Source organism: Cyprinus carpio, chromosome A11 (assembly GCF_018340385.1).
Source record: "Cyprinus carpio isolate SPL01 chromosome A11, ASM1834038v1, whole genome shotgun sequence".
NCBI classification, from domain to species: domain Eukaryota; kingdom Metazoa; phylum Chordata; class Actinopteri; order Cypriniformes; family Cyprinidae; genus Cyprinus; species Cyprinus carpio.
This window is the reverse complement of record NC_056582.1, coordinates 25,160,997-25,183,288: the sequence shown is the minus strand read 5'-3', so window position 1 is coordinate 25,183,288 and position 22,292 is coordinate 25,160,997. Positions and strand designations below refer to the sequence as shown.

At 35.3% G+C, this 22,292-nt stretch overlaps 1 protein-coding gene and 1 long non-coding RNA gene across 4 annotated transcripts; one reads left to right on the top strand and one right to left on the bottom strand.

Moving 5' to 3' along the window:
- Window positions 1–2,432: 2,432 nt before the first annotated feature.
- On the bottom strand, window positions 2,433–5,638 carry LOC109045372 (interferon regulatory factor 2-binding protein 2-B). The gene is made up of 2 exons (XM_042766941.1): window positions 4,658–5,638; window positions 2,433–3,560 (listed from the first exon to the last, which is right to left on the bottom strand). The coding sequence occupies exons 1-2, from the start codon at window positions 5,427–5,429 to the stop codon at window positions 2,806–2,808; spliced, it is 1,527 nt and encodes a 508-aa protein (XP_042622875.1). The 5' UTR covers window positions 5,430–5,638; the 3' UTR covers window positions 2,433–2,805.
- Window positions 5,639–16,051: 10,413 nt separating this feature from the next.
- LOC122146664 lies at window positions 16,052–21,061 on the top strand. Of its 3 annotated transcripts, none has more exons than XR_006161196.1 (4): window positions 16,052–16,259; window positions 17,993–18,160; window positions 19,017–19,125; window positions 20,671–21,061. It is a non-coding gene; the product is annotated as an uncharacterized LOC122146664 (long non-coding RNA). The 3 variants fall into 3 exon arrangements; XR_006161194.1 differs by lacking the exon at window positions 16,052–16,259 and adding an exon at window positions 16,279–16,691; XR_006161195.1 differs by lacking the exon at window positions 16,052–16,259 and adding an exon at window positions 16,283–16,691 and having other exon boundaries at window positions 17,993–18,096.
- The last annotated feature ends 1,231 nt before the right edge of the window (window positions 21,062–22,292 follow it).

The window sequence follows — 22,292 nt, the reverse complement described above, 5'->3', positions numbered from 1 at the left end:
TAATTTTACTACTTGTTTCCAAACGTTCAAAAGTAACGTTCCCCAAAACTTTTATAAGATGAAAAAAAATTATGCTTTTGCTAAAGCTCACATAAACAAGAAAAAGTTTTAAAACATTTTGAAAAATAGGATGTTCTGAGAACATTCAGAAAGAACGTTTCCATAACTAATATGAACATTTGTAGTTGTGACCTTAAATAATTTTATGTCAGTAATTTTAAGTATACAAACTAAATTTAAGTGTAGTTATACAACAATAGGTCTTTCTTAAAAGGTTTATATGTTACGCTTGTAAAAATAAAGGTGGTTCCATGAAGAGCATTGACATTAAACCTTTCCATTGCACAAAACTGAAAAAAGCTCTTCAGATTATTAAAAAAGTTATTAACTGGTTCTTTTCTGAACTGTTGCATGAAAGGTTCGTTGGGAAACCAAAATGGCATCGCTGCGAAAAACCCAATAAAGAATGCATTGTTAAAAATCTATTTCTCAGATGGGTTTTTGCTTCCAGAAACTGACTTTTGCACTGTATTCCTGTGAGATACTGTTCCTTGTTAATCTGGAATCAAGCGTTTTAGTCTAAACAAACCAACCCAACCATAAACACGTACTGCAAGGTGAATGCAAAAAGTTGAAGTTTGAACAGTTCTGAACCTACACAGCTTTGCTAAAGTTTGGAAATGGTTAAATATTTATCAGATCAATTACACTTGAGATGAAAAATGAGATTCCATTGACCTTCTGAGTTTGATACAACTAAACCTAAAGTACGTTTGTTTTGAAAATGCACCGATGCACCATCCTAACCTGAATATCAAGTGGCCGAGTGTTTGTATTGTTACCTTTTATGGCAATGCAAACTCGATTTCACACATTGCAAAACACGTCATAATGTTCTTTGGTTGTGTCAGGCGAGCTTTTAGTAGTGCAGCGATTTCGCCACCCTTGCATTGCATGGATTTTTGGATGCATGCATGCTTTTAAACTACTGTAAATGCACAAGTAAAATAGAAGTGAATCATCTCATATAAGACAACAACAAAAATCTCAAAGGTGAATTTTGAAATTCTTGTGACGGCTGAAAACATCCATTTGACGCTAACCAGCGAGGGAGGGCTGCTCAAACAAAAGACAGAAAGAGCTGCAGCGTAACTGGAGTAGAGTGATTCATCTCTATGACAAAAAGCTTTTCCCCCTCGGGGTGTTGAGTTTCGACAAACGCTGAAGAGGCGTGTTGGCATGGCTGGAATCCTCCAGGAGACCGCAGCTCATGCCGTCTGAATCATCCGATCAATATTTGCTTTTGATTTGGATTTAAATACCTGGCTGTTGCCAGCGTGTTATGATGACGTATGTTGCAATGCATGCTTGTCAATGCAATTTAATTGGATAAAAACTAATATGCAACAACAACAATAACAAAAAGTTCAATTTGTTGGCTAAAAATAAAAAAAGCAATCAAAATATTCCAGTTGGAAGCCAAATCTGTTTTCCAGGTCATCACGGTTGTGAAAGGGTTAACCTGGAGTGCATGTGACTTGTGTATCAGAACAGATCTCCATTCATTTGAGTGCTGTGTGAACAGCGAAGAGAGAGGCGGGCGATCGAGCGTGACTCAGGAATTCCAGCACAGCGACCACGTGATACGCCACATTTTATTAAGCATATGCTACAGCTCGACGGCCAACGCCGATGGCTTAAGCCTGCTCCATAATTAATGCATTTGAACAGTACAATTTGATTAAACCTAACAAAAGCCGATTAGTGTTTCCATTAGTTAACAATGTCCTCTGAAACAGGTGTTAATTTTAGTTAAAAACACATTTTAGTAGCTTGTTCATAAATAACATGTAAATAATCAACTTGATGTTTTGAATGTATTAGTAAATATTGGAATTTTCATTAAAAATATTTGTAATAAATGTGTTTTATTGTTAGTTTATGTCAACTAAGTAACCAATAAAAGCATGAATATGCCTTTTCAGATGCTTAAATGCCCCATCTGCTCCTGGAGAGCATGTCATGTTTAACGTTGCAGGTCTTTATCCACCAAAAAAGGCCAAAGGAAAGATTGTTTACGAGCTCATCAACGCACAGCATGTGAGTAAAAATAGACGTGGAGTGTCGTCTTGCACGCAGCGTTAGGTTACTCCACATGGAGGCCGAAAACAATGTGCCATACAAGTCACAGCTTGCATGCTAGAGGAGAAAAAAACAAAGATACTCTTCCAAATTCAAGCAATCTCGGGTTACTTTACCTTTACAAATAGTTGTGATATCGGTCACCATTACTGAGGCAGTGAACTCCCAGCATGCACCAGGACAGAATCTCCCGAGCTGCCGCTTGGGTTTGTTTAGTTCCCTTTTCGCACTCATTGAGCGTCGCATGATTCAGCGAGGGCAGACAATAAGCCAACCACAGACACGTCAGATTGTTATTACAAGGTCAGAAATTGTATTTGGCAATTTTTAAACAAGTGCATACAATACAGCTAAAAGCGTTTCAGTTCTTGCCAAGTGCTTAAAGAGTATTAGTCACATTCTGTGTTTAAACATGGACTGCCACCAGGTCTACAACCACTGAATTGGGGGAGGGGGGGGGGTGTTATAGCACGTACATACCGTTTAATCTTCGGAAAAAACATAGAAACACAATGTACTCAAAAAAGGGAAAATCAAAAAAAATTATACAGCCATGTTTACCAAGTGTACAGTTCCCTTAAGTTCATATGTACATGTCCGGTTAGTTCTCGTTTGGATGGTATGCAATATGATTTGTGTATATTATGCGCGAAAAAAGCAAAATCAAGGGTCCCGCTCCTTTTTAACCTTTACGTCCCCAGCCAATATGGTGGCTATTTCGCCCTGCATGAACGCCCAGGGTACGTTGGAACCAACAAGCGGGCATTTCTCGCCACTCGGGCAGTAAACCTCTCCCGTCGCCCCCTGCTGTTTGATGCTCTCGCGGGAACACGGGAAACAGAACTTGTGTGATGGAACGGACGGGCACTGGACGAAATGTGTGTCCTCGAGACGCTCGTGGCACAGGGTGCAGCACAACGGCACGCTTCCGGGCGGCACCGAGGAATCGGGAATGCTCTGCGGATGCCCGGCCTGCGGGTCCATGCCTGGGATGTGCGCGGTCGCCGTTCCCGACGTTCCCAGCGCGAGCCGCCTCTGTCCGGCCGAGGGCGACTGTGGGCTTCCGCTGTTGCGCCGTCCCGCGGCTGACGAGGTCGTGGAGTGCACCTGGTTGCCAGCATCTTTAGGCGAGCCGGTACCGGCGCCCGCGTTGTCCGCGGCCAAAATGAGCGCGGCCATCGGTGACTGGCCGTTCTGCATGGCGGTGGCCGCCTCTGGCGGGGTGGTGCGCGAATGCGGGGAGATCGTCGAGGGGGGAGCGGCAGCGAATCCCGGCAGGGCCGCGGAGGGCATCTTGAGCACCTCGGATGGAGACGGCAACCACGGCTGACCCTCACCATTGAGCTTGGCGGCGCTGCCCTCCCCGTCCGGCTCGGGAGAGGGTTTCCTTTTAATTCCCCGAGAGTGCTTACCGCGGTCTGCATGGAGAGAGAGAGAGAGAGAGATAAACACTCGACTTAGAGACCTAATACTTGACTAAACAGCCCTTCACTAGTTCAGCGCTTCATGCATGACCTGCTGTTGGCACTATTTTCTGGCTCCAGACAAAATGTGCCATGTGCCGACCACCGGATGATGAAATGGCAGCGAAGTGCATCTGTTATGCTTCAAGACATTACGAATGCACAATCTAGAGAGTTTAAAGCATGCTTTGATGAATGCAAGTGCAAAATAATAAACTGAACGGAATCAAGATGCATGATCTAGAGTTTCAAAACATGCATGGATTTAAACACAAATGCACATTTTGACATTAAAAATTATTTTAAAATACTGATTCCAGTTAAAAAATATGACAATATCTGGAGTTTAAAAGCATGCTCTGATGTTTTAAACACTAAATGCATGGGTAAATAAGATTGTGAATAATTTTAAAACATGTCTCAAATTATTCCAAAGATCGATTCCAGTTTAAAAAAATAGCAGTGTGGAGACAATATGCAGAGCTTGAAAACACGCTCTGATGTTTTAAACACAAATGCATGCGTAAATAAAAATAATACAGCATGCTTTGACATCTCAGATCATTCTAAATATTAAATCCGGATTAAAAAAAAAAAACACAAATCTACAGCTTAAAAGCATATGCTCATGTTTTAAAAGCCAAATGCGTGTATAAATAGATTTTTGACATAATTACATATGTTGCACACAGTTAAAAATAAGAGCGTGCACACAAAAACTGGAGTTTAAAAGCATGCTCTGGAGTGCAATAATCCGGAGCATGTTTTGATATCTCAAATTATTCTAAAGATTGAACGCCACACACAAAAACCAGAGTTTTAAAGCACGTTTTCATGTTTTGAGAGTTTTGTAGCATTATTTTAAAGATACAACAGTTAAGAATGTGGAGGTCAGAAGCAAGCTCTGATGTTTTAAACTACTCTAAATGTTGACTACTGATGTATAGCCGCAAAATGCATGCATAGATGTCTAAAATATGTAATCTAAAAAATACATGCATGCGTAAGATTACGATCCAGATGGTGTGTAGCTTGAAAGCAATGATCTGTACCTGTTTTTAAGGCACTGGAGCTGCTCTCGTACCCCATCCTGTGCGGGAGCGGTGCATGCTCCTTCTTGAACCGGGAGTCGATGCTATGCAGCGTCATCATCTCCCGCACCGTCTTGCCCTTCTGAGTCCAGTCCTCGAGTCGCTTGTGTCCGTCGCTCGGGTCGCTCATGCTGTCGGCGCGGTGTTTGTCCTTCATGTCGTCCGCGCGCTTGCCCACATGCTCCGCCACCAAAGCACCGTGGGGGATCCCCATCTGCACGGATCTCCCGTTAAGCGCGTGCACCGGCGGGATGCTCCCGTTGACCAGCGGAACCAGGTTAGGAGGCACGGCGCCGGTCCGACGCGGGTTCGGGCTCTGGCGGTTCAGCTCCGGGGGCTCGTCGGGCTTCGGGAAGCCGTTCGGCACCGGGATCCCGTTCGCCTGCCGTCCCGCCTGGTACTCCGGACCCAGTCTGGGGGGTCTGTCCGACGCGAGCGGGTAGCGATCCAGCGGCTGCGGAGCACGCGAGCCCGGTTCTGTGTGGTTCATGGGCTGGATGTCCTTACCCGGTTTCCCCACCGGTCCCGGTGATCTGCCCTCCTGGAATCCGTGCGCGCGTTTCAACTGCCGCGCGGTCTCGATCACGAACTCGATCCGGTCCGCTCCTTCGTAGTTGACGCATCCGCGGCACACGGGCTCGGTAAAATCCCAGATCATCGCCCACGGCATGCGGGGCAGATCGCACAAATAACACGACTGCCTGCGCGAGGCAGCGACCGCCGCAGACGACATGCTGCTGGAAAAAAAAAGGCAAAAATATGCAACTAAATTCTCCGAATGTTGCCTGTTCTGATGAGGAGGGGGAAAAAAATTATAAATCTCGTTATAGTTTCCCACCCCGTCCGAAAAGCGAGAAAAACGGCGAAGTTACGCTCCGAAGTTCATGGCAGTGTGCGCGCTTCAGCCCGCGAGCTCTCGGTGTGGGAGCGGTGACGTCACCAAGCGGCTTCTGTTTACTTGCTTTTTCGACAACGCGCTCTGCGCATGCGCGCTGCGCTCCCTCCTCAACGAGAGCGTGGCGTCGAAGAGCGATCAAAAACATCGACCAAAAGAGGCAAACCATACCAGAAAGTGTGTATTCAAGACAGAGCTTCGTCCGCCTTGCCATGCCAGCAATAGAAAAAAAATGAAAGCGTTAAAATTAATAAAGTAACCGAATTATATCACATATTTCATTCTCGGACAGTAGATCGATTGGGTTTCCTACTATGCACTACATTCCCCAATCATAGGCTACATGTGTTAATATTTTGGATAAAATGTTGAACTCGTTTTTAAAGATAGTATGCTTGATCAAACAGAATCTCACGAACAGTTTAGTCCTAAATATATCAATTACTGTCCTGTTAGTCTTTGATAATATCTATAAAACAATCAAATCATTCCCAAGTAACTGTGTGTGGAGAACAAAACCTCACAAACAACAGTACTTAAGGTTAATTCAGGTAAACTGGGAGACTTTTTACCATTGAGATGAAAAAAAGTCTCAGTTACTCCATTTGGAATGGATTTCATGAGTTATTTTTGAGGTATTAGTTGGTTTGACAGTCTAATAAATATTACATCCTGTTTGAAATTGGTTTTATTATATCAAAATGTCAAAACATGGTCAACAAATATGACAATGAACTTCCATCCTCATGTAATCTGTCAATCCCTTATTGAGCGACTTTGGCTCTTTATTTCTATCCTGTCTGGCTGCCAAGTTTGTGTAAATGATCAAGTTTTATTGATTTTTAAAAGTTGTAGAGTTCATAATGTTTTGCAGGACAGTTATGACCCAATTACAGATCCAATATGCAATGGTAACCAAAAATACAATCCAAAATTTGGGACAATAAATCAAAAAAGGAATATATATGTAATTAAAACATTAGATAATTAAAGTAAACGAACTGTTTCAAATATTTAATTCTCTGACAGAAAGATCGAACAGGTTTCCTACTATTTCCCTGTCCCCTACATATATGTCTTAATATTTTGGATAAAATGTAGAACTCACAAGTTTTAAAAATGGAACCCTTTGATCAAACAGAACAGTAATCATTTTAAACTGTATCTGTGTTGTCAGTATCACTTTCCATCCTGTTAGTCTTTGATGATAATATCCAAAAGACAATAAAATCATTCTCCAGGAATAAACGGCAGGAAGTATTTGCAATGGAGTTATTTTGAGGTATTATTTGGTTTGCAAGTCTAATAAATTCCATCCTGTTTGAAATTAGTTTTATAACCTCAAAATGTCAAAACGTGGTTAACTTAGTGAACCTTCATCCTTTGATTTCTATCCTGTCTGGCACCCTGTTAATTTTGTGTGAAAAAATCAAGTGTTATTGACTTTTAAAGGTTGTAGAGTTCATACGGTTCTGTAATGACCCAACTGGAGATCCAATGCAATGGTAACTGATTGCACAAAACTGTTTTAAGTGCACTACTTTGAGTAAATGTGATCTTAAAACCCTCACATTCCAGTGCGCCTGCCAACGCAACGTCACGCGCCACTGCATCCCTTTAACTCTTCCATAACCTCTAACACTAAAACAAAACAACCGCTGGAATGAGCCTCTGACTTTCCAGCAGTTTTTAGGAAGTTTTACTGATTCAAACAGTCATTTCAGGAGTAGTGCACTTGGGAGCCGTGTGTGTCTGGAATATACACTGGTAGATTATTCATCCGCATTGGACTTTGTTCAGCCTTAAAGCCTGATTCATGCCTGCCAAGAGCATGTGATTCATGACGGCTGGCAAAATTATGAAAAGTCCCATAGCGAAGACCCTGTGGTTCTGCCTTTCCAATTTTTATTTTTCTATGCATGTATGCATGCCTGAAAGTGAGCTATAGCCATTTGTTTTTACTTGGCTGCATGTAGGACATAGGTGCAGCTCTTCTAAAATGAAAGCAAACATTACGATTATGTTGCACAGTGCTTGTTCATGAAATAGAGAGTTATGTCAACATTGCAGCAATGCTGTTTTTCCCCCTCGCTCCGTCTGCCTGAAAGTTTTTCCGATCAGCACAAAAGACTGATTTTCTCGGGCGAGGCGATTCAGGAGCCGCAGGCACCGACTGGGACTTGTTTTTGCAGGCACTCATGAGGAAGTAAGAGAGTTAGGCACGTACCTCACCCATCCGTGGAAAAACAAACCAAGCCTAATCTGGCAGCAGGCCAGAGATCTGAGAACATGCTCTGCTGGACGAGTCGCTGCAAAGCCAAAAACACGCTGATAGCGAGTGCATGTTGGGTGCAGCCCAGAAACATGATCACTGCTGCTTTTTTGCATTTCTGTTTTGACAGCAGAATTTACAGCAGGTGGTCAGGAAGGGGAGTGTGCTGCTATAATGTGTCTGAAACCAAGATAAAAGGAAAATATGTAAATGCATAGGTCATGTAAATCAACTACACTAAAGGTTTCCCCGTGTGATGCAACGCGTAACATTACGCCTGTCAATGCACCACCGTGACTTACGACATGCATTTCAGTTCCGCCTAAACGCACGAGTCAGCAACAGCAGGGAATGTGAATGACACGCAGAACAATGTTAGCCTTTTCTGCGATCGAATGGAACGCATTGTTCAGTGTTATGGCTTTAAAGTGCAGCATAAACACTTTCTGCTCGACGTAATCCTCTCCAGTGATTAACGCGCGAGATTAGAACACATGTTGCTTACTGGCATTTTCTCTGGGCTCAGACCTTCACGCAGGCTTTCTCTTGTCGTCATGCCATAAGGTTTTCTAGGTAAACCTCCCTCTCCTAAGGCTCTTAGTTAAGCTGGTTTAGTAGAATTGGAACATCCCTCACCTAAGGCCTTGTCTTGAGAAACTCACCCCTTGTTATCTTGATTGGCCGGCTGGTTTTATTTCTGTAGTCTTGTGAATCCGCTCCATGTTGCACAATCTACTTTACAGGGATATTGCGTGTAGACATGTTGTGGTTTACTAGTGCAGGGATATGATGGGGGTTGATAGTGACATCAGAACACTGACATAGACCCATGTAGGTGAAATAAAACCATAAAATAATAACAATTATAATAATATTGTGCTTTTATATACAAGTGATTTTATATATAAATCACTTAGGATAAAAGAATCTGTTAAATAAATAAATAAATAAATGTTAATGTAAATCTATGTTAACATGATAAATACATCACAATAATATATATTGTACACTCTAAAAACATTTTGCACAACAAAAAATAATGTGTATGTTTAGGCTATATATGTACAGCAAATCATCACAATATTGTATAATTTTTACTGTAAATGAAACTAATTGTTTATGCAATATATTAAATTATTGCGTTGAAGTATTTTTTTCAATATATAATACATTAAATTAAATACTTTACAAATAAAAGTTGCTTCATCGCATTTGATTTGTATTTTTATTGTAACTAATGAAAACACAAATAAGTGTTTTCACCTTATTTTTAGTAGTTTTTGTAATTATGTTGTGTGCTTTTGTCAATTGATTATTTTTTATTTATTGGTTTTAGTTATTTTAGTACTATAAGTTGGCATTGGCAACTATCTGAAATAAAATAAGTTTATATATATATTACATATTATATATATAAAATTGTATTTGTTAACATTTCAGTTACATTTTATTTAGAGTACCATTTTTTATTTTATAGTTTTAGTTAACTATAATAACTCTATTCTATGAAACTATGAAAAACTCTATTCATTCTAAAAACGTTAAAATATAGATTTTTACTTTTCATGATTATAACGTTATTTTTATTTTTAAGTTTTTATTATTTAAGTTTTTTTACTTAATTTTTTAATCATTTTATAAAATTTTTTTTTTTTTTGTTTTTAATATTATAGGTAATTTTAAATGTTAAATTTTCTTATTGTTATTGTAACGTTATTTTAAGGTTGCAAAACACGTTTCTTAAAATGTTGAACAAGTACAAACAACATAATGACATTCTGAGAATGTTGTTCTAAGAACATTTTCTCCCAACATTATGACGTATATATCAAATACTAATTAAGTTAAAAGAATGTTCCATAAAATAACATTTTGTCCTAACATTTCTATAACTTTATAAAATGTTAGTGAAACATTAGTTCCATGTTAGAGTTGGATTATTGTGAAGTGATGCAATGTGATGAATCTCATTGGATCACAGATCCTGTGTTTCTCACACACACTGCATTCCTTTAATAATTAAACAAAAAGCTTTGTGTTAAAGCTGATTAATATTTAGATAACACATTTTCCAATTAAGCATTCTCAATTTAATCTTCCCGTAGACAGGAAAGGTGCTTGCTGCATGCTGAATTGTGAATTATACAAATAGCATTTAATGTGCATAACTTAATCCATCCGAGCACTTCTATTAACCATGATGACTATTCTCAAAACCAGTTTGTGCATGAATGCGCGTGCACGGAAATGAAACTAATCAGTGATGTAATTGCATGTTCTTGTAATGTTGTGAACATTACCTCTTGCCCAGTGAGTCTCCTCTCTGATTGGTTGGCTCGTCGCACAGGAAGGCGTAGTTATGGAGACCGCGGCCTTATCTCGATAGCCTGTGTGACTAACCACTTCCTGTTTACAATGTTTTGGTCGCATTCGCTTTTCATGTGAGCAGACCTCCCTTGTAGTAAAATACGCAGGCGGTTTGACAGGAAAACACACAGGGTCGCCACGTTTGTTTCTTGTCTAAATGCACAAGCTTTTGATTGAATGCATATAGATTTCTGCGCGCCTGCTGCTGAGTGCGCATGCAGTAAATATCAGCATCATCTTGATGGGATGCTGTTAAAGGGTGGGACAGAAATAAATATTTCTCTCAGAGTAATCAGCGCTGAAACACACCACACTAGAGAAAAGATAAACAACTGCACGTCTCACGGAAATCAATGCAAAGAATGTCGGCCGCACACATTTGTCCTGCTGACAGTCGTCACATGTTATAATGTTTAGTGATAACCCATAAATATCAGTGTGCTGGACTCAAAAAGGACAGGAAGTTTCATGCTGGGGTGCCGCCAATGCACTGACGTAACCTTCATAACACATTCGAATCAATTTGACCCAGATGAGATAAAATTTAGGCATAAAATTTAGATTTCTAAAAAAATGCATACTTTGTAGTAAGAGAACAAAACTTTGCAAATGCTTTAAGAACCTCAAAATACACATCACTTATTATTATTATTATTCATTTATTTTTTTTTTTTTTTGAATGTATGTAATAAATTAAGTTATTTTTTTTTTGTGTGTGGTTTTTTTTTGGGTTATGTATGGAGTACCATTAGTGTCAAAAATACTTTTTGTAAAACTATCTGTGAAGTTATATTAGTGTCAAAAACAATTGTAAAATATATTTAGCCTTTCCCCGTATCCCACACACTCCTGTGGGTGATTTTTTTTGTTGATAAAATATATATGTGTGTATATATTTTGGAGGAGGAGTGTGAAATTATTAATTTTTTTTTCTTATAAATGATGTTTTTTTAATGTAGTATTTTTTTTTGAAATTTTTTTTGTTATATTTATGTATTTTTGTTAAAAATAAATATGTAGGTTGCATAAATTTGGACTGTTTTTGAGCAATCATGAGTTATAAATTCAAAGGAATTTAACTGAATTCCATTGATTCCAATGGGATGAATAATTCTCAGATTATATGTTCATAAAAATTGTATACAATGATATATTCATATAAAATTTCTCAGCAATATTGAAAATATATATATATAGATTTTGCATCATAATTAATTTTTTTACATTTTAATTTAATTTTAAATTAATGAAAAAGAGGTAAATGCAGTAATAACATGGCAACTTTAAAAAAATTTCACTTGCTGACCAGATTCAATGTGGTTTTAGATTAAAAATATTACATTATGACCGTTTTATAAAATACTTTTTAGTCTACAGATTTTAAATGCATGTTAAAGAGGCTCATTTTGGGGAGAGAGTTTTGCACGACGTGTAGCTGTGGATTGAATCACTCTGTGCTTTTATGTCAGTCTGTCTCTCTTTCTCTTGCTCTCACCATAATCCTCTTTGCAGGCCTGGAAACTGGAGTGGAGCGCTTCCAAGGCAAAGGTTGATGGGAAAACGTGTGCGCTGCCAAGCGAGCCCCAGTTGCCGGCGTTAGAAGCACACACATCTTTGTTCTCCGAGACCTGGTGTCCTGCCAAGAGCCTCATTTCTGTCTCTGCATTATGGCCACTCTGGATGTGTGCCAAACTAGCGCGAGCACGCAGATTCTCCCACTTCTCTCTCTCTCTCTCGCTCTCTCTCTCTCTCGTTTTTTTTTCCTGTTTGTGTTTGGCCTGTTTCTCTCGCAGTGCCCGCATCCATCGCATCTCACTGCTGCCAAACATTCTGCAGTTGCCATGGCACCCGAGAGCGGCGCAGCCAATGAGTCACTAGAGATTCCAGCTGCGGCGCATCTGCTGGAGAACAACAGCAGCAGCAGCAACGGATAGATACCATCCATGCAATATGATAATACCATCTAACATGAAACCTTACATTCTTAATGCATGTTCCTTATCGTGCACAATCCATCAGTGCACGTTATTCTAAAGAAAAAACATCCAATGCAGCAGCTTTCAACCTTTTTGACTTAAAGGCCCCATGATTTTTACAGTTGTTTGAGGGATAAAATTATTCCTGATAAAATATTTTAGAGTTTGGCATGACTAGAAAAATTTATAATTTTTGTTTTTTTGGTGTTTTTATTGATTATAAAATATTTTATTTTTTTGAATTTTCAAGGTCTAAAAAAATAGACACTGCCTGTCAAAAGTTTGGAACAATTAAGATTTTTTAAAATGTTTTTGATGTTTAAAAAGAAAAAATACAGTAAAATTTTTTTTATATTGTTTTTAAAGTTGTAAAATTTATATTAATATAATAAATATGAAATATTAATACAAATATTAATGAATTTTTTCATCAATAATTTTATATTTATTTTTAATAATATTTTTTGTTTTATCAGATTTGTCAGAACCACTGATCTAATGGACATAATCCATCTGGCCTTTCATATTTTTCTGTCAAATATGAAAGTAAAATAGGTTGTGAACGCAGTCCACTGAAAATTATATAAAGAATTCACTCAAATAGAGTTGAAATCTCTATTGTAGTGTGTTGTTCTACAGTATGATTCACATCTGGAGCCAAATGAGGTTTAACACAAAACAGATCGAGACTGATGTCATGATGACATGATCTATTATGGAGGCCGGTGGTGTTTACACGACAAGCTCATGTTACAGTGCGTTTGATACAGTGTCCGTCTGTTTCCGTGGATTTCTCCATGCACTCATTTCTTCCTGGAGAAAAACTGTAAACTCATCAACAATCCTCACTTGAACTGTGCTCATTTTTCCTCTCGCGCTCCCTCTTTTCCCCGGAGCATCTGAGGGGAAGACGGATGTCTTTGTTCTTGTTTACTTTCCCCACTTCCCTGGTTTTTCCCCTCTCAGCTCTGCAAAGCAAAGCCAGTGTTCACCGTTCAGGTAACAGACATTAACAGATTTCACACGGCTTCCAAAAATAACAGCAGCGCAGCACAGCAAAGTTCAGAGTGATGTAACCAAGCCCCGAAGCAAGAGTGGCACATAATGACAGCTTATGTAACGTCCAGACAGACGGCCATTTCTCTGCTCTCTCTCTCTCTCTCTCTCTCTCTCTCTCTCTCTCTCTCTCTATGGGTTTAGTGACAACACAACATGACATTTATCCTTCCACACGCCATGAATTTCTCTACGCTTTACCCCATGATTCATTTGGAAATGTGGTTTTTCTAGGTTAATTAGTGGGTTTAATAAGTCAAGAATCACTTTTTTACTGTTTCTGTTACGGGTCACACGCCATGAATTTCTCTACGCTTTACCCATGAATAATTACTTTATTTAATAAGATCAGATGCACCATTTTCACCTTTTTTCTGTTACGGTAAACAGTAGAAAAAACACACAGATGCACATTAAAGAAGGAACCCAAGACCAAATGCAATGCTTTAATGACAATAATTCGAGTTGGCACTGGTATTTTGGCAGAAACATTGTAAGTTACAATGGTATTTTTTTGGTATAGCACTGTTTTATACTAGTGGCTCTCAGCCAGGGGTTTGAGTCATTCAAAATTTATGATTCATTTAAAATGAGACAAAACCAAGCATTAAAATAAGCTAAAACGCCTAAAAATCTATAAATATATACTATTTTAACAAAGAATATCTGCAGCCTGATATATGAGGACACTTCAAAAATATGATTTCTAGACCTGGAAGTCATGTAAATTAATAAACAAAGAATATCTGCAGCCTGATATATGAGGACACTTCAAAAATGTAAATTAATACAATTAAAAAAAAAATAAATAAAGGGAAGTCATGTAAATTAATAAAATGTAATAAATAAATAAATAAATAAATAAATGGGAGTCATGTAAATTAATACAATTAAAAAAATTTAAATAAAGGGAAGTTTTGTAAATTTTTAATATGTTAAATAAATAAATAAGTCATGTAAATGAATTAAATGTAAAAAAATATAGAAGTCATGTAAATTAATAAAATGTTAAATAAATAAATAAATAAATGGAAGTAATGTAAATTAATACAATTTTAAAAATTAAAATAAATGTAAGAAATGTAAATTAATAAAATGTAAAAAATATATATAAATAGAAGTCAAATAAATATTAGAAATGTAAATTAATAAAATGTAAAAAATATATATAAATAGAAGTCAAATAAATATTTTTTCAAAGTAAATAAAACTAAAATTTACAAACCAATATATATATATTTATCTATATTGTATTATAGGCTTATATAGAAGCCAAGCTGTAAAATATTTCTCAAAGTAAATAAAACAAAAATTTTACAAGAAAGTCAGTAAAGTTATTATTTAAATAAAGTATGAACAACTGAAAAAGTCATGTAAAGTTATTTGTTTAAAAGAGTCAGAATCTTACATTTAATTTACAGAAACTATAGTGGTTGTCTGCTCTAGACACACAGATCCTTCATTTAATTGATATTTATGATGCAGATAAGTCATGTTGTGTGCTGTTCTTGTCTCTTTTATCGGTGCATGTGTTAAAGCCAAGCCTCTTTACTAGCGCTCATGTGGAGAAACACTTGCTACACATCTCTCATGAATCATACTGGACTCGTTTCCCTCCGCGTCTGTCATCCAGAGCAGATTACGATCCCCTGATTGTACGAGAGTTTTATCTGCTCCTCTCATTGACTGCAGATGGAAAAGGCCTGGAGTCAATGAGACGCTTTCATGAAGTTCTGTTTGAAGCTGCTGTGAAAACAAAAGCTCTGTACTTCCTGAAACAGATCATTTGAATGGCCTTCTATCTTTATTCTCTCTTGTTTATCAGTGACATCTATCTATTTTTACATGCATTTAGCAGATGTGAGGGACTTACAAAAACAGTAACTCGTCAGAAAGCCAACAATATAGGCCTATGTAATAAACAATGGCAGGTTTATAAGACAGCTAGATTGCTAAACCACAACTTATCATTTTAAAAAGCATATTATGAAACTCTGTCCTCACATGACTGATCTGATCACATCTGCACCGAGGACAGCATACTGATTAAAGATATCACATAAGCATTAGTTTTAAATTCATTAAAAAATCTCTTCTGCTCACCAGGGCTGCATTTATTTGTTAAAAAATTGTGAAATATTATTATTATTTAATTCGATGTTTTCTATGTGAATATCTGTTAAGCTGTAATTTATTTCTGTGATGTGCAGCTGTATTTTCAGCATCATTACTCCAGTCTTCAGTGTCACATGATCTTCAGAAATCATTCTAATATGATGATTTGCTGCTCAAGAAACATTTCTGATTATTATCAATGTTGAAAACAGTTGTGCTGATGAATATTTTTGTGGAAACTGTGATGCATTTTATTTTTCAGGGTTCACAGATGAATAAAAAATTTAAAAAGAACAGCATTTATTTGAAATAGGAATCTTTTGTGACATAATATATGGATCAATTTAATGCATCCTTGATGAATAAAAGTATTAATTAATTAATTTTTTTACTCTTACTGACCCCAAACTGTAGATTATTAGTTTATCAGGTGGTTTCAACAATAATAATAATAATCAGAAATGTTTCTTGAGCAGCGAATCATCATATTAGAATGATTTCTGAAGATCATGTGACACTGAAGACTGTAGTAATTATGCTGAAAATACAGCTGCACATCACAGAAATAAATTACAGTTTAACAGAGATTCACACAGAAAACAGCTGTTTTGAATTCTAAAAATATTTCAAAATTTTAACTGTATTGTTGATCAAATAAATGCAGCCTTGCTGAGCAGAAGAGGCTTCTAGCTGTTTTTAATGCGTGTGCTGTGTGTTATCTCTCTCTCTCTCTGCTGATCTGTGTGACACACACTGAAGCGGGATCAGAGTACACCAGGTGCCCTTGGCAAGACAGATAAGCTGCAGTAATATGATTACACGTCCTGCATTGTGCAACCCGTGACTCAACCTCTAATTACAGCTGTGCTGCACTGTTTGCAGGTCAGTGTGTGTGTGTGTGTGTGTGAATGCTTACTGGACGCCCTGTCCGAGTCTTTACTGTGAACTGTGATGAATTCATTGGAAACCACATGCGTGTAAACACAGCGGGTTGCACAACACGTGTAGTGCATTTACTGTAAGTACAAATGGGGAAATAAAATCACTCACTCCTGCTGCATAAGCCAACAGAGTATTTACATACACCAGTGTTTCATAAAGAGAAGAGGATTATTTATGCCTACATAATGAGCGGTTTTACCACTTTAAGAAGGAAGTTGGTAGATTAACTGTTGATCAGCTGTGATTGTTCCACTTAACTTACATTATATCACCACAAAGAGTTGATTCTGCGTCGCTTCTCCTAAATGCTTTAGATCAGCGATTCCAACACTGTATTTGGTGACAAAGCTGCTTGTTTTTAACAGAAACTGAGTGAGTCAATATAGTCAATCATTTAACCAATTATTTGGTGAGTTTCAAGAACTGTGCTGTATTTAATAATGCGACAGTCGCTGAGGAGGGGAAATAAAAAAGAAAGCAAATATTCAGCTATACACCTTGATTTGACGTTTCTTAGCATTTTGATTAAATGTGATTATTTTAATATAACTTAATTTAAATCATTTTAAGTCATCATATGGGCCTCCTGAGTGAAAACCATTTCTTTAGACGGGGTTAACTAAAACTAAATAATCTATAAATAAAATAAACACTAACTGAAATAAAATAAAATAACAAAAATATTTAAATGTATATAATAATATATATATATATATATATATATATATATATATATATATATATATATATATATATATATATATATATAATGTAAATGTAATTTTTAAAATAAAATATATAAATATTAAATATAAAAACGTTATTTTCAGCTGGTGGCAACATTTCTCACTTTTGTTGAGTTTAACTTGAAGTACTAAAATAACTAAAACTAAATAAAATAAAACTAATAAATAAATTAATAAAATTAATTAAAAATATTTAAGAAAATACAAAACAACAAAATTGCAAAAATTTTAACTAAAATGAGTAAAAACAAAAAATAAAAAAATTGAAATCTAATTTAAAATAAATAAGAACTATAAGAGTTTATCAATGATACTAAAAACTAAAAAAACTAATGAAAAAAAGACACTGCTTTACACAAAGTTAACTAAAACTAAAACCATAAAATAAACATTTTCATATTTTGAAATAAAATAAAATATATTGAAAACATAAAAGTATTTTATTTCATCTAATTGTCAAGGCAGCATTTCTTATTTTCATTTAGTTTAACTTAAATTACTAATATAATTAAAACTAAATAAACCAAGAAATAAAATTAATAAAAACTACACAGACATATATATTAGGTACTAATAATGTCAAAAATGCAAAACAAAATTACAAAAAATTGAATTAAAATTAAATCATAAAAAATAAAATCTAATTTAAAATATTAACAGGAACTATAATAGTATATCAGTGATGCTAATAGAACACAGCTTTAGACAAAATCATTCACATGATTAAAAAGAAAAAAAAGAGATGTGATTTTTATTTTTTATGGTAGTTGATGAGTGATGTTGTTTTTTTGTTTTTTTAATTTTTTAAGTTGTTTTTTTTATTATTTTTTTTTTTTTCTATTTTCTTCTATTGAGACATCAAAGAGGTTTGAACGCTCTCATACTGTAGTAAAACATTAAACCACACAGACTCTTATCTGTTTCCAGGTAAACTGCGGCTCAGGACGCTCTGAATGGAGTCCAGCAAGCTCGTAATTTTACATGTGTCCTTTGCACCACGCTTGTGACTCGGGTGGAAATGGGTGTCAAAGGTGAGCGTGAATCTGACAAATACAGAAATACAGACAGCAGGTCAAGGACGGCAGGTAGTTCAAGGTGAGAGCTGATTTATGGGTGCATGCACTGTGATAATTCCATGGTATTCTTTTATATGTTGAAGTGCACAAACTGCACACATCAAAAGACACTGCTTCTGGTTTATTATCACAGCTGCAAATGGCAGAAAACATTAGTTGAATGGCTTTATTCAGTTAGAGTCCAACAAAGATTAAGCAAACTCAAAAAACACATTGAATTAAATGTGAAACGTTGAAGTAGAAAAACGTACATTTTCTTGTAAAACATATTCCAATAATGTGTTTTATTTATAACTTTAAAAAATAGTTTTTACAGTGTGGAAGCACTGTATTGCATCTGTTTTTAAAAAAGATTGGTTTAATAAATAAACAAACACATAAATGCAATTATATTTCAGTTTTGGTCACATAATTCGTCTGTCAAACAAAAATGCTTTTTGGAAACTCAATAAAAATTAAATAAAAGAAATTATCTCCTTAAACAACACACAAATATATGTACGAATATATATGTATATATTATATATATATATATAAATATATATATATATATATATATATATATATATATAAAAATCAGTGTCCAAGTGCTGCTGTTCTGTCTGTATCTGTTTTTTTTTTTTTTTTTTTAATAAATAAGCGTATAAATGCAAATAAACATTCTATATCGGTCACATAAACACTGTTAATTCTGTAATATTTGTATAAGGAAACTAATGTGCACATTTTTGTGTGAGGCGCCATTAAAATGTGGAAAGATTTTTGTGGAAAGGCCACATACTTTAGGCTTTCAGACTGAATGAAGTCAGGAAAACAATCTGTGAGACTGGATTCTCTCTCTCTCTCTTGCTCTCACTTTGTTTCTTTACAAACAGGGAGGGGCGGAGCCAGCTAATGGTTACACTGAGTTAAACAAATGAGCAGAGGGGGCGAGTCACAGAGGGGGTGGAGCCAGAGCCACAAACAGACACACCCACACAAGCAGTGAGTGTTCAGACTGACTCAGCGTTTATGACTGGCTTAGTTCAGCACACACACACGCAGAGAGAGTAAATAGCCCAAAGGTGCATCACAGCCTTCATAGGTTACTGACCTGAAATATGCCTGACGGGAGACAAGGAAGTTTAGCGTGATAGAAATAGAGAATTAGGTGCTGAGAACAGGAGGACGAGCGTTTGAAGAGGATTAGAGGGCTCTGAGAAAACCTTCAGAACAAGAACAAAATAAACACTGAATTCCCCGTCCACCACACTAAAACTATGAACGATGAAATTAAAATTTAAAATTATAATAATTTTAAATTTAAGTTTAATTTGTATGTTTATTTTTAATGAAACTGAAATCAAAAATCACATTATTTGACATCAAATGTGAGGCCATATTTTGTTCAATTTAAGCAATCATATGAAAACTTGGAATATAGATGCACAAAATACTAATGTAAATATGTAATTCCAAACTTTTGTATGGAAGCTATTTAAGCTAAATTTTATATATAGATTTATAATTTATAAAATTTATTTAAAATAGATTTTTATTAGGGGTCGACAGATGTGTGTTTTTCAGGGCCGATGCCGATACAGTTTATTAAAGATCAAGTAGACTGATAACCGATATTTTAAACCAATATACTGTATATGTCTGGTGTAAAAATGAAAATTTATGTCAAAATTAAGAATAACTAGGGCTCAGACAAAAAAAAAAAAAAAATTTAAATGCTTTAAATTCTTTTACTGGTTTTGAAAATGACCGATAACCATAAAAATGCTTAATATCGGCACCGATAATCACTCGACTTCTAAATTTTATTAAACTTTTGTGTTCCACAAATGTACATGATAGATAGATAGATAGATAGAAACAGATATAGATATATAATATAAAAATTATATTTTTAAAATTAAATTAATATATAACTACATATAATTTTTATCTATATCTGGATTCATATTTTCAGTTATATTTTAAATGTTTCAAAATATACAAGAATACCGAAAAATGTATCGTTGAAAAGAAATGACTAATTTTACAAAATAAATAAATCACAAATTTAAAAGACAAAAATCTAAATATTTCTTCATATACATTTGGGCTATTTAATATATACATACACACACATACACACATAAATACATACGTGCATGCATTTTGATTTCACCCAAAATATATTTTAAGACTGGAAATGTATTTTCTTGGCCCTTGAAGCACATTTTCTAATATTTATTTAGCATTTGAAGATTTAAACTAAATATATTGTAAATCTTAACCCATAATGTATTTAACATATATTCTACATACATTTTGTCCAGAAACAAGATATTTTTGCCCTATAGGAAAGAAACCGTTACCATCACATTTTATTGTAGATATTAAATATATTATTCAAATATTTATTCAGTTTCTCCTTTTGTGTTCCACACAGAAAAAGTATTTGACCAACCCCCGATCTGAGAGAATAATGACTGCATTTCTATTGTTTTTAACTGTTTCTTTAAGGCTCTCTACAACCTTGTCTCTCATATTTTTCAGAAGTGATTATCTCAGTGGAAAAATGGTCCAGATGTCTCCTGCATCCCTGCAGATTCATGTTCTCTTTTTTTTAAGTATCACAGCAGGAGCGGCCCAGAATGACCTAGATCTGTAAAGGAGCGACGGCGGGACGTGCTGAGACGCTTACAGACAGAAATACTGCTTATTTTAGTGTACCACATGCAATTTTACATAAAAAGTTTTTATTAGACTCACTGTAATTCATTGTTGGTCATATTTAGTATTCAACCAATAAAGGGCATGATATCAGCTGCTGTAATGTCTATATACTGTATGAAATACAGCAAAATCACAAGAGACATGCACAAAATTTATGCATTTACTTGTAATTATTAAATCATTCACTTAAAATGTATAATTCGCTTTCAAGTCGAAATATTGTGGCACTTCATAAAATGTTGAAAGAGCAATTATGGACAATATCAGAATAAAATTTCTCAAAGAAATATAAATTGAAGTCCCTCATTTCAGTCAAACCCATATATAAATTTATTCAAATATAGGTTTTTTTATATTGTTATGTTTATTTATTTATTATTTTTTTTTTTTAGTTATATTTTAAATGTTTCAAAATATACAACAACTGAAAAAAAATGTTGACTAATATATAAATATAAATGTAAATATATAAATAGATATATATAAAACACCAGCTGTACAAAAGATAATTAAAATTTTTTTAAAAAAGAAACGTAATGATTTTTTTTTGGAAAATTTCTGAAAATATCTTTTCAGTGCCAATATATTAATATTTTTCAAAATACATTAAATAATGCTGCATTCACCCAAAATGTATTTTAAGATTAATGTATTTTTTTGGCCCTTGAAACACTTTTTTAAAATATTTATTTTTGCATTTGAAGGTTTACATAAAATAAAATAATTTCATTAAAATTAAATTAAAAATAAATAAATCTTAAGCCATGCTGTTTGTAATATATTTAGCATATATTGTATATATATTTTGGCCTGAAAAAAATAGTTTTGAGTAAACAAAGCATTTGTGGATTTTAAATATATTACTGAAACAAATGGTTTTGAGTTTCTAGATTTTTCCTATTCAGTTATACAGGAGCTCCATGTATGTTTATTATACATTTTGGCTTGTTACTGAGTTTTGGCACCAAGTTTGGCAATATTGACCCACAACAATAATCAAGCGCACCTTTAGTATTCTGTTTTAACATACTGTATTATGATTTCAGACGCACTAATCTCAATCTCAGATAATATTTAAGATGTTTAGAATGTGAATCTGTGAGAGTGAAGGACGCACAGCTTTCACACTGTTTCACAGCAGACACAATATTCACGGGCACAAGCCGTACGGATCACATCCAAACACACACATCTGTCCTTTATCTGTTGCTATGCCTCTATAATCACTACAGCAGGAACATCCGGCACTCAATCACAGCCGCTTGGAGCTCAAGGACGTTTTCTGTAGCAGCAGAAAGAAAGACTCAAGACAAGATGACCTCAAGACCTCTCTGAGAGTTAAAAGTGTCCTATTATGCAAAAATAACTTTGATAAGGTGTTTGAATACAGTTGAGTGGACTGGGTTTTCTGTAGCAGCAGAAGAATTTTGTGAGGTGTTTGA

Excerpts from the sequence above, each read along its gene's own strand:
- LOC109045372 (XM_042766941.1), bottom strand. The coding sequence starts at position 5,429 with ATGTCGTCTGCGGCGGTCGCTGCCTCGCGCAGGCAGTCGTGTTATTTG. Across the intron at positions 3,561-4,657 it reads CTCCAGTGCCTTAAAAACAG|ACCGCGGTAAGCACTCTCGG; the intron begins GTACAGATCATT and ends CTCTCCATGCAG.